Genomic DNA, 15,790 nt, shown 5'->3' with positions numbered 1-15,790 from the left:
AATGGAGATTCTAGTGAATCCACAGTTGACAACTTCTTTGGCCTGTCCACCAAAACAACTCTGGATGAATACAACTTTTTTGTCTTTAATGCAAACTTTATGCACAGATGAGCTGTCTGTATTAGTTCTGATAAAGATGATGCTGTGCAGCTTTTGATATGTTAAGGTGGAGTACTTCCGACACAACACAGGTTTGACAATGTCAGAGGGCAATGACACATTTCAGTGTCAGGTCAAAAACATTTCTTGTGTTGTATCTTCTCTCCTGGTCTCAGCATAAGCACACAGAGGAAGGGAATTGGAACTCACTAAAATGTTAGATCTTAAACTTCTTAAAGGCCGTGTATGCACATGAAGTTTGATTCAGTGCATTTACTACCATTATCCATTCTTAAAATTTGTATGAATTTGATACATTTTGAAATTAAATGTGACCCTGACACTAATTGTGACCCAAGCTTTGTTTCAATAATTGACTGATAATTGATTAGTTTGGCAATTGGAGTGACCAAATTTTCTCAACTGTTAAAATTTGACTTTTGGTAGAATTGTACCAGAATTCATTTTATACTATTTCTCTTAGGATATTGGTAAATTTTGGATTAGTTTATTCTAAATTCTTTGTTGGAAATTATTCTACAGAAAGAATAGATTCTTTTTGCCTTTTTGCTGTTGGAAAATTAATTGTACACAATTTTCTTATGTTAGGAAAGTTTGAAAGTCACAAATGTGATTATATGGTAATTTATGATGAAATTCATCACACTTGGCTCTGCCAACCACACTCAAACCCCTCTTTTAGACTAAAACACATCGGTCGGAGACCAGGTAAGTGACCACTTGTCGACTTACTGTAGCTTCGGTTTCTGTACTCAAACTCTGGAGTCCAGGATGTTTCTATAAAATGTGATTTATCAAAGAGCATACCTGATACAATATCACATAAATGACGACGATTGCTTAAAGTGAAGACTGCTGATTATGGCATTCCTAGTAGAAAGTAAAGGTTCTCTTGGCTCTGACTCTTCCCTCTGAGAATGCTAATGACAGTGAAAAACAAGTGCTCATGGGACCCTCCAAGTCATGTCGTTATGTCACATAAATGTGGGAAAACTGCCCAAGACAACGCTTGGCCAGTTGTGCCCAATGTGGAGTCAATGGCCCATTTGACACCTTATGTTGTTTTCAGACATGAACTCAGTGAATGTCTGAAAGCAGCTTATGATCCGTACATCAATATTTTGGGGGACATATCGTCAATAAATTGTTCAATTCAATTTAGACAATCTGAATTAAATGGTTACCACAGTGTCAAATGAGGAGTGATTTTGGACATTTGCATCTAGTAAAGTAAACTCTAATAAAAGCCATTTAGGTTCTCCACTAAAGCTTGGTAACATTGGCAGCTTATTGCATGACTGGTCTGTGTGCATTTTAATTTGCATGACTTTCTGAACTTGATCAAACAGTTGTAACTATCTGACAGATTTTAGAATTCTTGTGTGGCATGGTATGAGTGGAAACTGCCAGACAGTGGTACTTGAAATATTTAAAATATGCATGAAAAAAAAACCTCAGAATAAGGAAGGTCTCATTTTTTCATGTTTGGGAAAAACCTTGAAATGTGTAGAGTGAATTATCTGACAGGTGGAGGCTATGTAATGGAAGCCATGTGTTTGATTTTTGGATCATAGAGATAATATATTAACAAGAACGGTGCAGAAGAGGGGATGTTATTTCTTGATCACTTCCTCTTTCAGCTTGTCAGCCAGATGTTTTCTCTTCTCTAGCTTCTTCCTCTCCTCTGCAGACATCTGTGTGAAGAGAGCAGAACAGTCAGTCAGGTTAACAACATGATAACTACCACCAGTGGCTTAAAACAAAATGTTGAGGGGTGGAGAGCAACGAGAAAGACTACTAAAATACAACACAGCACATGTACAATGTACTCAGGGTTGCCACCCGTCCCTTATAGTACAGAATCGTCCTGTATTTGATTATTATTATTTTGAATCAATAAGGGACACGATTTTTTCTGTATTTTCATCCTGCACACATTGCACTAAGACCCGCCCTACTCTACCTTTGATTGATTGCCCTCGTTGGTTTACACACAGAGCCAATCAGAGGCATAGTAGGGCGGGTCTTCTTTGCAGAATGCAGCAAAAGCGTTTAAAGGATTCGTTTACAGAAATAAACACTCGGCTGGACAGTGTTGGCGAAAATGAGTACAAAGCCACCTGCAAGGTCTGTCGTGGGGTGTTTCGCGTGGCGCACACTGATCTGGCAGACATTAAGCCACGTTTTGCCAGAAATAAAGTTAAATTCTCCATCATTAAAAAAACTGAATATGTAAATATTACAATTTTCCAAGGTTGAACTATTGGACACAACATCTTTCCTACTTCACTGTAAATTCAGTTCTCAGTGTATGTATGTGCACTGGATGTGCAACATTACATTTGTGAAAGTTGCACACTGGAGCAGGATCTGTTACTAGTTGTGTGTCATGTTTTATGAGCACAACGTCTTTCAGACTGAGACTTTCCACTTTCAGAAGATGAATGTGAAAACAGCCTGCAAAATACATAATTGTGCACAGAGAAGCTCAAACATGCAACTGAAGGAACAAAAATAAAAACATTATTTTGAGTGGAGGGGGACTCTATTCCTGGTCTACCGCTCCGCAGAGAAAAGAAAGAAAACTTTCTGATCAACCAATGATGGAAGGAGGAATGTTTTGCAGTTTTTAAATTTCATAAATTGTTCCATCAATTTATAGTTGCTTATTTGAAATAATCAAGTTCTGGTTTTCAATTTTCAAGTTATTTCTAATGTTGTAATTAATAAAGCACTAAGCAACAATTGTTTATGAATCTAAATGCTTTCTTGAAGGTTTTAAGTTAAGATTTACTACCAGTGAACTTCCGGTGAGCGGCGCAATGGAGTAAGTCGCAATTTTTCCTTGCTCCCACCCTATCCATCTGAAACCTTCTTCACAGTCCAGCCAAAGCGCTGCAACTAGCCACGTATATTTAACTATGCTCGGCAGCATTTTCGCCAAGTCGAGAGGATGTCCAACAAGTCGAAGAAAGTTCCAAACTCGAGGCGAGCCTATATAACATCCAGACTACTATATTGGATCACCAACAGCGTCTTTCGTCATTGGAGACATTCGCCAACACCACAAGCCAGGACATGAAAACCGTGAAGGCTAGGCTAGCTACGGTGTCTGAGGAGAACACTAAGATAAAGGCTAAACTCACCGACTTGGAAAAAAGAAGCTGCCGGAACAACCTCCCCGAAAACATTGAAGGTGCTCAACCTTTACTGGATTCAGCCCCAGAGCTGGAACGAGCTCACCGCATGCTCGCACCGAAACCAGGCCCCGGCGAGAAGCCTAGGGCAATCGTGATGCGTTACCACAGATTTCAGACCCGTGAGTTGGTGGTGCGCGAGGCTCGAAAGCTGCGGGGCAAGCTGAAATACAAAGGCTCCCCGATCCACATCTTTGAGGATTATTCTCCCGAAATAGTCGAGCAATAGTCATTCATTATGACCGGAGAAGGACTGAGGCGTCGGCTCATTTCCCCCAAGGTTGCTCAGGATTTCCTCTCTTCTCAGCGCAGTTCGGGACCCACGGAGGATTGAACTTGCCTGATATCTTAGCGGCTACGGTAAAACTGCCCAGATAGCTGGTTTTTGCTAACCTCACGCCCACATGACGGGCTAACATAGCTTGATGGCTCTCAGCAACAGGCCACTGTTAGCACTCGGCCTGTTTTACTTTAAAACCATATTTATTTTCTTAAAATAATAAATCTCTTATTAATGTCATATCAGTAGATTAGACTCCACGAACCTACATAAACGCTTGCTTAACTCATTAACTGTATTGCACTTTTGGCTTAAGCTTATATATGGGGCTGGATTTTTAAATTGTTTTAATTTTAGCTTCCTTTGTGTATTTTTTCCTGTTGTTAACCACCATTCCTTTCTTATTTGGTTTTAGTTGGGGTTCAGTAAAAAGGTCTTCACGGTATAATCAAAGGGAATTATTCATAAAAAAAACCCCACACAAACTTATATAACTGAACTAATCATCTGATCCGTTTTCTTTTATTCAACATAAAGATCGTCCCTTTGGCATTCACAGTATGGCAAATATTGTTGGCCATCAACAATTTCTTCACAGAATTTCCTGAGGTCTTCTGTATGCTAGAAATGGATTTTGAATGGCTCCAGGATCGACTGTCTCTTGTCTTCATTCAGGCCATCACTACTTTTTTTAAGGTGTGTTGTGTGACAGATACCTGCTGCTGTAACACCGGGATTTCCCAGTTTATCTACAAGTCAAATTCAAGGAAAATAAGTCCATCAAATCAACAATAGGGGCAAAAAGTACAGGTATACTTCATACTGTTTATCTCTGTCCATGTTTCACTCTGGCTCGGGCGTTAGCATGCATTCTATGCGCTAGCATGTATCAAAACACAGGTGCCGTTATGTTGATGCGATTTTTTAGGAACCGATAAGCAGAACTGAAGTTTAACTTTTTTCACAAGTACCCAGTAACACATTACTCGCCCCCACCCTCTCCCTGTCTCATGCCTTGCTGTAGGCGAGCAGTGGCTGCAATAATCATATGAATGTAGCGGAAAACTTGTAATGAAGACATGTAGCAGTTAACCAGCTGGCGCATCACGCTTTATCAACATTTAATAAACCGTTAACACTAGCTTACAATGCTAACATACGAAAGCTAGCCACCATTAGTGTAACGCTGATGCATTTAATACGTCAGTCTAACTCATGCTCGTGCTGAGAGTGGAGAATTTGTTTTTTAGTTTTTATTTTTATATTTCAGGGCATTTGAAACCGCTCCATAGCGTAGTTTTTTTCTGTAACGATATCCAGGCAGTGGCTGATCTTCCACACACAGGGGAGTGCAACATACAGTTCCACCATGCAGAATATTGACAGTTTATTGTTCGGCAATATGGAGCATTAGGACAGGGTCACAGAGTTGTGATACACAGTTGCTGTGTCTGGAAGATATGTGATGGCTCCCAGATCCACATGGACAATCAGGGGCAGAGCCATCCTTTCAGAAGTGAGGGGGACAGATTGTTTAGAAATAAGACAATGATTCATTGAGAGATCCTCTCTTATTGGATTGCGCCTCTACTTAGCAGCTAAGGAACCAAACCAAACAACCAAAAACACCTGATGACGAGGGAAAAGGTCATCTTCTGCAGTGGGCAGCCAGAGTGCAGCACCCAGGGACCAACTCCAGTTCTTTAAAATTATCAAAATCAAAAGATTCAGTGGGTGAGCTCTGGTTGACTGGACTTGGAATGATGCACAAGCATCAACATGGTAAGGAGCGAAATAATTAAACAAGAGAAGTTCAGTAAAACATAATTCCCAGTAGCAGTTATGGCAAATCAATAGCACAAAGTGACAAACAATTTAATGCCAGGCTGTCCTGATCCCTAAGACCTGCCAAGTCCCTGCTCTTTCTATTGCAATAATTGTAGTATCCAACCTCTTTTTGCCGTAGCTGTTTCAAATGCTGTCTTTCTGTTGCGACCGAAAGCTGTTGTAGGCACTTTCTCTGCCATTCTGCAATGCTTTAGTTTAGTTTAGCAACTCGTCTGCTAGCTGTAGCTCATTAGCTGTAGCCTCTGCTTTGTTTGTTTGCCTTGGAGAAGATTTGTCACTCGCCACAAGGTGTGGTGCACGAGCAGAGTGAAGGCAGGAAGAAAGCAGGTTCATCCAATCATTTACTTCGGACCGAACTTTCTGATTGGCCAGTGTTTTTACAGTCCTGCCAAGTCAACAGATGAGGGATTTCTTTTTTTTTAAGTCAGAACATTTAATTATGGCCCGAGCACTGAAAGTGCGGTGCCTCCGGTGTCCACCAGAGGACGCCATGCTCAGCAGTTGCAAGGCTCTATTGTTTCCGTAAGGACAATTAGGGACCCGTATTTTTCCATTTTCACACATTATATTTTAACAAACTCACCCTATATATTTCACATGACCTCCTTCCAATTTTAATTGTGTCATAAAAAGACCTATTGGATGAAAAGTTATCAAAATCCTGACTTTTCGTCAGAGGCCCTTGCTGTGACGGCCTGGTGAATTTCGATCTTTCGCCATGAAACAGGAAGTTGCTCGTAATCGAAGGTACATGGATTGATCTGACCCAAACTTCCCAGGCATGATAACGGTCCTGCCCTCAACACAACACTACATGTCAATATTGACCGGACGTCATAGCGCCACCTGCTGGAAACAGGAAGTGACATGTTTTATACTTTTACGTCCTCTGCTTTGCAAGTTCACCAGATACACCTCAAAATTTCTCTCAAAAGCTAAAACACTTTGATGATGTGAATGTAGACAAAAATCTGTGACTTTTCATGGTGTGGCGGCGAACATTGATGTAATGCCATTAAATATCAGGCTGTCATAACTCCAGCATATATGGTCATATCTTTACCAAATTGCTCAGGAATAATAGCAGTCCCGCCCTCAACACATTTGCATGTCAATATTTAACCATGGTCATAGCGCAACCGACTGGCAACAGGAAGTTTTAAGTTTTGTACTTTTATGTCCTCTGCCTTGCAGGTTCACCAGATCCACCTCGAATTTGGTCTGCTAAGTTGTGACACGTTGATGATGTTACATGTTAGGTGTGTTTGAGGGACTTGGGATGCTTAGAATCTAATGAAACTTGTCAGATGGGTGTCTTTTTCTAATGTCATATTTTGACTAACTCCTAGAGGATTAATCACAGCAACTCCATATTTGTGCACTGTCATCTAAAGTCCTTGTTGATGAAAAGTTATCAAAGGATTTATATTCCGTGGATCCCAATGGGCGTGTCCTTGTGGCAAAGATTGATGTTCCTCCATGATAGTGGACGTTCCTCTGCCGTGCAGGTTTACCTTATCCACCTCAAACTAGCCCAAAAAGTAATAACTCTTTGATGGTGTGATATTTTGAAATCTGTCAGTTTTCGTGTAACTCCACTCCAGGTTTGTCATATCTTCACCAAATTTCTCAACATTAGACACGGTCCCTATTGAGCCATTATCATAGCACCATCTACTGACTACAGGAAGTCAGACCTATGTGACAAACATCATCCGATTTACATGAAAATTACACGGTGTACTCTATGCATGATTTACAGAAACATCATGTAGTATTACTGGGCATTCTCTAGCACCACATAGTGCACTCACGGAAGGGATATCTGCGACACACCCCAGCATTCTTGTATGTGCAAGAGCCCGATTATTGCTGCTTGCAGCTTTAAATTCTCATTTTGTTGCTGTTGGGATTCTTCTGCTCTGGCCGGGCTGCAAACCTGCAGCCTCAAGTATGGGAGACTGATGCACTAACCACTAGACCAAAAGCCCTGAGTCGTAGAATAATTTGCTAGGCCTGGCGGGGGAGAGAGACTCGTGGGTCCCCAATGACGCTGCACAGATCGGCTTGGGGGAGAGAGGAGGCTTTGTTGGATCCACGGGGGCGGGGAAGAGCCCCGTGCAGGACTCACACACTACATTCAAAATCGCCGAATTACTGTTGGTCAGAGGTATTGGCTACCAGAGGCATTTTTGTAGGTCCTGACATGATGAGCCAAGTTTCGTGCGTGTTGAAGCATCCCTAACCCCTTCAAAACTAACTCATCGTTCCAACTAGGGGGGGAAATCTTTAGGCACCTCACGATTCGATTTCGATTCAGAGGGCTACGATTCAACCGTGAAACGATTATCGATGCATCCCGAGTTATATATATATATTAGTGCTGTCAATCGATTAAATAAAAGTAACTAACTAATTGCACAATTTGCTGTGAGTAATCGCAACAAATTGCTTTTTTTCTTCTTCAGACTGAAGTTTGTAATAATGGATATTTAAATGTAAAATTATCGAATTAGTTTAGAAACTACAGAAAGGAAGTATTTAAATTCAAATACTATTGTTTAATAGTATCTTTCTAACTTTGAGCACAGATTCTGTCCTGTGAACTACAGATTTCGAATAAAACCATCAAGGCCAAAATGACTCACGAGGCCTCGCCGACGTGTCCAGATATCTAGCAGGCTAAATATCTGAACAAGTTGGGGAACCAAACTCCTGTGTGAGCTGTGAAGTGAGTGTGTCAACCTGGAAACCAGGGGGAGGAACTGTAGCACAACAACACTCCTTACCCATATTCTCTGCCTTTTCCGTGTTTCTGAAAAAATCAACACGCAGACTATATGCAGGGCTTTTTTCTTCCATGTTGTGCGTTTTCACTGCAACAGATGATGAGCGTAACCTCCAGTCCCTTTAATATTACCACATATTAATACTTCAAGTTATTTTTCTCCGCACAACTCAGAGAGCGTCCACTCAAACTACATCCTGCTTCTGACCTGTCAACATAAGAGTATCCTGCAATCCCTCATGATTACTAGACAGTACGTTGTGTAGTATAAACAGTACAGCGGTCATACGACTTTGAAAATTGTGTAGTGTACCCGAGGCATTAAACTCCTTCCTTGTCCGTATCCATCCAGGATGGCTAATGGCTAATGGTTTTGTGGGACAGCCGCCACAGGAAGTAAACAAAAAGCAGCTGCATTAATTGCGTCAAATTTTGACAGCACTAATTTATATAACAGATTTTTTTAAATCATTTTGTTTTGATGAAAATAAACAAATACATTATTAATAATAATCAACGGAAGAGATATGTCAAATGGAATGTTATATTTGCCAATATATTTCCCGGCAAAAAAAAACAACAGCAACAAAGGTTTGCCTGTCGCTATGGAAGAGTATTAGGGCCAGTCAAAAGACAAAAAAAAATTAGGGTTATTTATTTATTTATTTTTTACATTTCGAGAATAAAGTCGAAATGTCGAGAATAAAGTCGAAATGTCGGGAATAAAGTTGAAATGTCGAGAAAAAAGTTGAAATACTATATCGAGAATAAAGTCAAAACACTAGAATAAAGTAGAAATATTAAAGTAAATATAAAGTCGAAAAATGATGACCCGGAAGCACTTCTCCGTAGCTCCAAACAACCGGATGTTGAGCTAGCCAGTTTGCTCGCTAACGCTAGCTGCTAACCAAGTTTTAAAGTTGCGATATTATTATTGACAGCTGAATCTGGAAAAAAACGATTCGGGACAACAAGTGTTTGTACATGAATGTCAGCTTATGTCCATGACATTTCTACTGTATTCTCGACATTTCAACTTTATTCTCGAAATGTTAAATAAATTAAAAAAATCTTCCTCCTCATTCAAAAAAAAATCTTCCCCCTAATTTTCTTCTTCTTATGCCTGGCCCTCATACTCCTCCGTATGTTCCAGCATTCTTGTAGTAAAAAAAAAGAAAAAAGGCTTCAACTAAACTTGAAAACATTAAAAGCTGTTCTCATCCACAAATAAATAAAGACTTCTCTCCCGACAAAACCTCCTGCTATGGGCAATGAGCATAGAATCCCTGAGACAAAAAATACAAACCTACATTTAGTTTTAGCCTATATGAAAATCAAAACAGCTTTAATTAAAAAAACCATATAGAAGTTTGTACCAGCTCGCATACAAAAATAATGCTTTCTGTGGAATATGTGGTAAAACAATAAACAAAAAACAAAACAAAAACAGGGCACAATTAAATCATGATCGAAGTGCAACATAACAAAGGTGCTTAGCTGGTGTATGCTGTGTAAGAGCAGGGGGAGTCTACTTGCACCTCCGCTGCGCAGTAGAAAAGACTCTTTCTGCAGAGACACTGTTGCATGGTATGCTTGCGTATCTCTTGGCCAACTTGAAAATAGGAGGAAACAAGACAAAATGCTTCCATACGCTAGCTTTTCATGCAGCGGTTGACGGTCAAATCATTTTGGTCAGTTGCTCTTGTTTAGCTTTGCTAACATGTAGCTTACAATGTAAACACGAAAATAAAGTTGAAAAATTAAAGTAAATATAAAGTCGACAAATTATGACCCGGAAGCACGTTCCATACATCCGTGAGGTTCAGCCGCAAGGAATGTAGCGAACGTCTGAGGGAAGTACGTTACGTGCCTTGCTTGCAGCCGTCGGCCATACAGTCTGAAGCTCGGCGATGTTAAGTTGCGTCTTAATTTTGAAAATTGAGTTGTAACATTCCTATTATTAATTTTTCTGCATCGAGACAATCGTTCAAAAGAGAATCACAATGCATCTAAGAATTGATTATTTCTACCACCCCGAGTTGCAACAGCCATGCCTTTCGACTTAAACTAAAACGAGTATCGTTTAATCAGTAAGGTCTTTTCTATAAGTTGGCCAAGTTTCACGTGCATACGTTAAGGTATGAGCCCTTCAATTAGCCATAAAAAAAACTAATTTGCACACTAAATTCAAATAGCCGACTTCCTGTTAGTCAGAGGTAATGGCTGCAAGAGGCTTTTTTTGTAGAAACTTGGTCAAGATATGACTACATATGGTTGAGGTGTGACAGTAATTGTAACGAAGTTCGCAGCAGATTCTCTACATCACATCATCAAAATGTTGTAGCTTTTCTGAGCAATTTTGAGCTTGATCTGGTCAACCAGCAATGCCCTACCAGAACAAGCTTGTTTGGGGTGACTCCTCTCAACCCAACCGGTCGCGGCAGATTGCAGCCCACAACTGAGCCTGGTTCTGCTAGAGATTTCTTCTCGTTAAAAGGGAGTGTTTTCCTCATTGTGGGAACTGTTGGGTTTTCTCTGTGATATTGTGAGGTCTCGACCTTACTATGTAAAGTGCCTTGAGACAATGTATGTTGTGATGTGGCGCTATATACATAAAATTGAATTGAATTGAAAAGTATACAACATGTCACTTCCTGTGCCCAGCAAGTGGTACTATGGCATTCAGGCAATACTGACATGTGTTGATGGCAGGACAGTTATCATGCCTGGGTGTACCTTTGATTGCACCGTCATGGCCACATACTCTAGCGAAAACTCATGCCTTTAGCAAATTTTCATCCTATAGGTCTTAAGATGACACCAAATTTGAAGTTGCTCACGTAAAATCAGTAGGAGGGGTTCGTTAAATGAGACGTGTGAAATGGCAAAAAATGCCAAAAAGATCATTTGAAAAAAATGTCCGCCTTCATGTTGGTTATAGGGTGTGGCTCCAAGAGGCTATTTTAATGTCTAGACATGATACATCTGCCGTACTTGTGGGATAAGCGCAATTCCAAGACTGACATTTGGCGGTGCTTTCATTGGCAGCTGGGATTTTGCCCTGCCCACTCACAAAAACCTTAAAAGACATACATTTCCCCATGGGCTGAATATTGAATAAGGTTTCATCCAAATCGGAAGACATTTCGCCCTTTGCCAGCCTCCAGGCTGTCAGCTCTCAGGCCCTAATTATGTCTAACCTCAAGTGCATTGTAATGAGGCCTTATTATAAAAAAATTGCATTCAAAGTCATTATCTGCTCACTATTTGTCCTTCAACCTCAGACATTATTTCCAGGTCCCTGTTTCAACAGGTATTCAATCTGCCAAGTGTCCTACATTAGGAGATAATAGAGGGAGGGCAGGAACAGGCAGTATTTACCGGGGTGGTGGTAGGTGCTGGTGTTTGGCTAGTGGGTTCCTCCTCTGATGTGGTTGTCTGCTTGGATTTCTGCTGTTCTTTCTTCAGTGCGAGCAGCTTGTCTCGCTGCTGACGAAGATACACTGCCCTCTGCTGGAGCTGCTCCTGCTGTGATACTGACAACTCCTACAGGGAAGAGGAGGCAAGGGTAAAACAGGAGGAGAGTGTTTTTACTGTGGTATACTCACATGGGCTTACTCTGACATGCTCTGGAATTTTTTCTAGGGGGCTGGCAGGAAAAGTTCCAGACAATGTCTGAAGCAACATTTGCGTTCTCACATACAGGCCCTCCTGAGAAGTTCAGGAAAATTTCCATACTTCAGTGCAAGTCTAAAAGCAGCTAAAGTAAAGAGGGACATGTCTGCTGCTTCTATGTATTTATTGTGTTGGAAAATAATTTAACTGGTTCCATCATTTAGTCCCGGGACAGCCATGTTTAATGTGTGAATGACACTCAGCAGAGTACATGACATGCAGCAAACTGCATCTCACATATGATGAAGTGTATGCAGCAGGCTCACAGACTCACAGTAAATGGCTTAGAGAAGCCTGCTTCCCTGTGTGCCTCCTCCAGCCACGTCTCGACTGCAGTCTGGATGCTGCTCTGCTCCTTCGTATGAGGACCGCTACTGATGGAGGGCTCGCTGGACTTTACTGGAGCTCTCACTGCTGGAAGGACTCTGGACTCACTGGAACTGCCACAATCTTAACACAAATGTTGTCAGTTAATGACAATACTATAAAAAAAAATGTTTTAAGTTTACAGTTAACAGTATTTTAATCTTCACTTTATACATTGCCTGTAACCCACACTTTCCTTCAGAGACTGACGAGGTTTTGAAATATAGATTAGATTAGAGTTCAGAGATGGCAATGAAGAGTTCACTCCTTTTCTGAGCTACCTGGTATGAGTTCAGTTTAACGATTGTTGTCCTCTGACTTTTGTCTGTAAAACTGGTCCTTGTGTTTAATCGTGTAGAGCTTGTGTTGTTTTTTTTCTTGGGTTTTGGGATACTTTAATGTATAGCACTTTGGTCAACTATTGTTGTTTTTAAAGGTGGTCGATAAATACATTTGATTTGATTTAGATGAGTATCTGCTCTGAGGTGCACCTTTCTCATATCCACCTCCGGGGACAGCCGTCTTCCTCTCCAATGTTCTGACAGGGCTTTCGTTGACCTGGACAGAAGAACCCAAAGGCATTAACGGGGTAGAAGGCGATTCTAAAGCAATACACGTTTTGTAAAAATTTGCGAAATTTCCCTCACGGTCCTCTAGCTACGACGCCGTTTTAGGGTCAAGTATGAAGAAAAAAAAAAAATGACGGACCCGGGGGAGGGGGGTAGTATTTCGAGAAAAAAGGCGCAGATTTATGAGATTAAAGTGGCAAATCTACGAGAAAATAAAGTCGCAGATTTATGAGATTTAAAGTAGCAAATCTACGAGAAAAAGGTTTCAGATTTACGAGAGAATAAATCCGAAAATCTGAAAAATTGTGTTTTGTTTTTGTCAAGCAACCTCAACACACCACAGGCGCCGGCCGGTAAGCAGGGAAGGCCACACGTACACGTTAGTGAGGAGGTGCAACGGTATGGAACATGGCTGCATCAGGTACGTTTACCTATAGTGAAATTAATGAAGTTGGAAGGTTATATTGCATTGAACGAACATCAAAATAATCCGCTCGCGTGTCCTACGCTAGCTAGATAACGTTAACCTTTGTTTGCGTCGTCGCAATCATATGAGTCAAGTAACGTTAATGTTAACATTTAGCTAAACTCCAAGACATAGACAGTAGCTAAAGCTAACAATTGTTTTGTTTGTTTTTAGCAAAGCTCTAGATAACGTTAACAGTAAACTTCTCTCAGCTAAGTAAATGCAAGCAGCGGCGTTATCAGAAACGTTATCTCTGGCTCCTAGGTTTCTGGTTCCCAGGGCCCGGCTGTGTAACGTCACTATATCATAAAACGTTACAGCGGCCGGGTCCAAGGGTAAAGTGAATTGTTGTGGATAGGATTCATAATAAGCATACTAGCCTACAGATTAACTATACAAACGAGTTTCAATATTTTACAGCAGTAGCCCAACCTGCTAGGTTCATTGCAATTTCATTGTAGTGTTGTACTGTTGGAATAATGATGGAATAAATCCATACAATTTGATCAGTATCATCATTTTTAATCAATGCAAATTAACTTGGTGGTGCTGAGGATCAGGATTTTGAACCCAGGCTTATTTAACCCTATTTAAACACTGTTTGGCATGAGTGTTGACTAATACAGGCTGAAATTGAGAAACGTAGCACACTGTGTGCATCTCCTCAATAGTAGGCTTTAATGGGGCAAGTGTTTTAGCCTTCAAAAGCCTGATACATGTCATTTTCCAAAACATAAAACTCACAGTATAATCTGATGTGTCTTCATACAGTATGTTCTACTGAGGAAAATGTTGCAAACTGTCCACGTAACATTTTAATGAGTTTCATATGCTTTGTGCTATCCAAATTGCCCAGTTACGCATAACTTGTTAACAAAACTAAATTTAACATTTGATATGATGAACGGTTTGTGACCTGATTTCCTCAGAAGAACATATGAAAGCACATCTGATTATACTGGGAGCTTCCTGATTTGGAAAAGGACATAATCAATTTGGCACAGTGCAATGTTTCTCAATAATAAAGCTAATAGTGTAATTATGGCCTGCACTAGTGGTCAACGACTTCCTGCCAGACAATGTTTAAGGGTCTGGGTTAAAAAAAAATAGTGAACCCGTCCTTTAAGAAGGGATAGGTAGGTTTGTCCCTGGCAGTGGCATGCAATGTTATTACATCATACGTGATATTGTGCAAACTGGACACAATGCAACAGTTACAAATATTTGGGTATTCATCATTGTATTATGTTCTTCACAGCACTGTCCATATGTAGAGTCATCACAGTCTCTGATTTCCTACGTGAACGCAGAGTCCCTGAAGAAGTGATCAGCTGTCTGGAGGAGGAAAAGGTACTAGTATGTGATAGATAAGTGTTTGGTTCAAAGGATGGACTCACCACTATAGCGCATTGTAGTAATGGACGATATAAATGATATTCGATATAAACGATAAAACATAGCCTGCGATAGAGGTTTTAATTCTATCGCTTTCTCTCGATAATACATATTGATGACGCAATCTACCCACGACTGTGAGATTTAGAGCCACGAGGTGCAACCGGCTGCAATGCATCAGTAAACATGGCTGAAAGCGAAACGGAGGAGCTGGTGAAAAAGACCGGTGCAACTTCCACCACTTGGACTTGGTTCGGATTTAAGCTGTCCGATAAGCAGCAGCAAACTATACTCTGTAAAGTGTGTGGGGCAACAGCTCTGACTAAGAGCAGTAACATAACTAATCTATTCTACCACCTCAAAACAAAACATGTCACTGAATACCAGCAGTGCCAGGCAATGCAGCCAACCCCAAGCTCCAGTTGGAAGAACGCACAACAGAAAAAACAGGAACCTATCCAGTCCTCCATCCAACAGTCATTTGCAAAACGTAATCCTTACAATAGGAAGAGCCCGCGATGGATTGAAAATACCAGGGCCATTACTGTTTACTTGTGTAAGGACATGGTCCCTTTTCCGTTTTGCACTTTTTACTGTTCATGTGCACTACTGTAAAGAAACTTTTATTCTGGAAGTATTTTCTTTATTCAAAAAATTTATTTTGCTTTCATTTTGCACTTTTATGTTTTCATTTGAAGTATATGTGGACTACACTTGTAATAATTTTCTTTATTTAAAATACTGGAAGTATTGTTTGTATGTTTAAAACAAAAATCTGTTACATTAGGCTGCAGGTAAGAATGTTTGTTTGAAATATGTTTTTATTTAAAGTATATATTTCTTTACCTATTAGGCTGCAGGTAAGAATGTTTGTTTGAAATATGTTTTTATTTAAAGTATATATTTCTTTACCTAATACTGAGGCCGTTGCAAGTATTTTCAGTACAGTGTCTGTTAAGTGCCTTTTAGAATGGTTTGCACTAAAGGAAAGAAACCTTATACTTGACACTTTTTCTCTGTTAAAGTCTCTGCAGCTAATTCTAACTTGAATTTTTCATTTGTTGAATTTTTTCTTGTTCTTGAATT

At 40.3% G+C, this 15,790-nt stretch overlaps 1 protein-coding gene across 3 annotated transcripts in view; it reads right to left on the bottom strand.

Annotated features, from left to right (window-relative positions):
• Window positions 1–894: 894 nt before the first annotated feature.
• Window positions 895–15,790, bottom strand: part of cfap36 (cilia and flagella associated protein 36) — a 39,991-nt gene continuing 25,095 nt past the window's right edge. For all 3 annotated transcript variants that reach the window (XM_035605989.2, XM_035605990.1, XM_035605991.2), the window contains 4 exons: window positions 12,766–12,832; window positions 12,183–12,358; window positions 11,615–11,779; window positions 895–1,814 (listed from right to left, as the gene is read on the bottom strand). In XM_035605989.2, the coding sequence (XP_035461882.1) occupies window positions 1,734–1,814; window positions 11,615–11,779; window positions 12,183–12,358; window positions 12,766–12,832 (489 nt within the window). In that variant the 3' untranslated portion in view covers window positions 895–1,733. The remainder of the gene's footprint in view (window positions 1,815–11,614; window positions 11,780–12,182; window positions 12,359–12,765; window positions 12,833–15,790) is intronic.

Source organism: Scophthalmus maximus, chromosome 10 (assembly GCF_022379125.1).
Source record: "Scophthalmus maximus strain ysfricsl-2021 chromosome 10, ASM2237912v1, whole genome shotgun sequence".
In the NCBI taxonomy this organism is placed as follows: Eukaryota; Metazoa; Chordata; class Actinopteri; order Pleuronectiformes; family Scophthalmidae; genus Scophthalmus; species Scophthalmus maximus.
The sequence above is the reverse complement of the archived record's forward strand: the minus strand, read 5'-3'. Positions and strand labels throughout refer to the sequence as shown.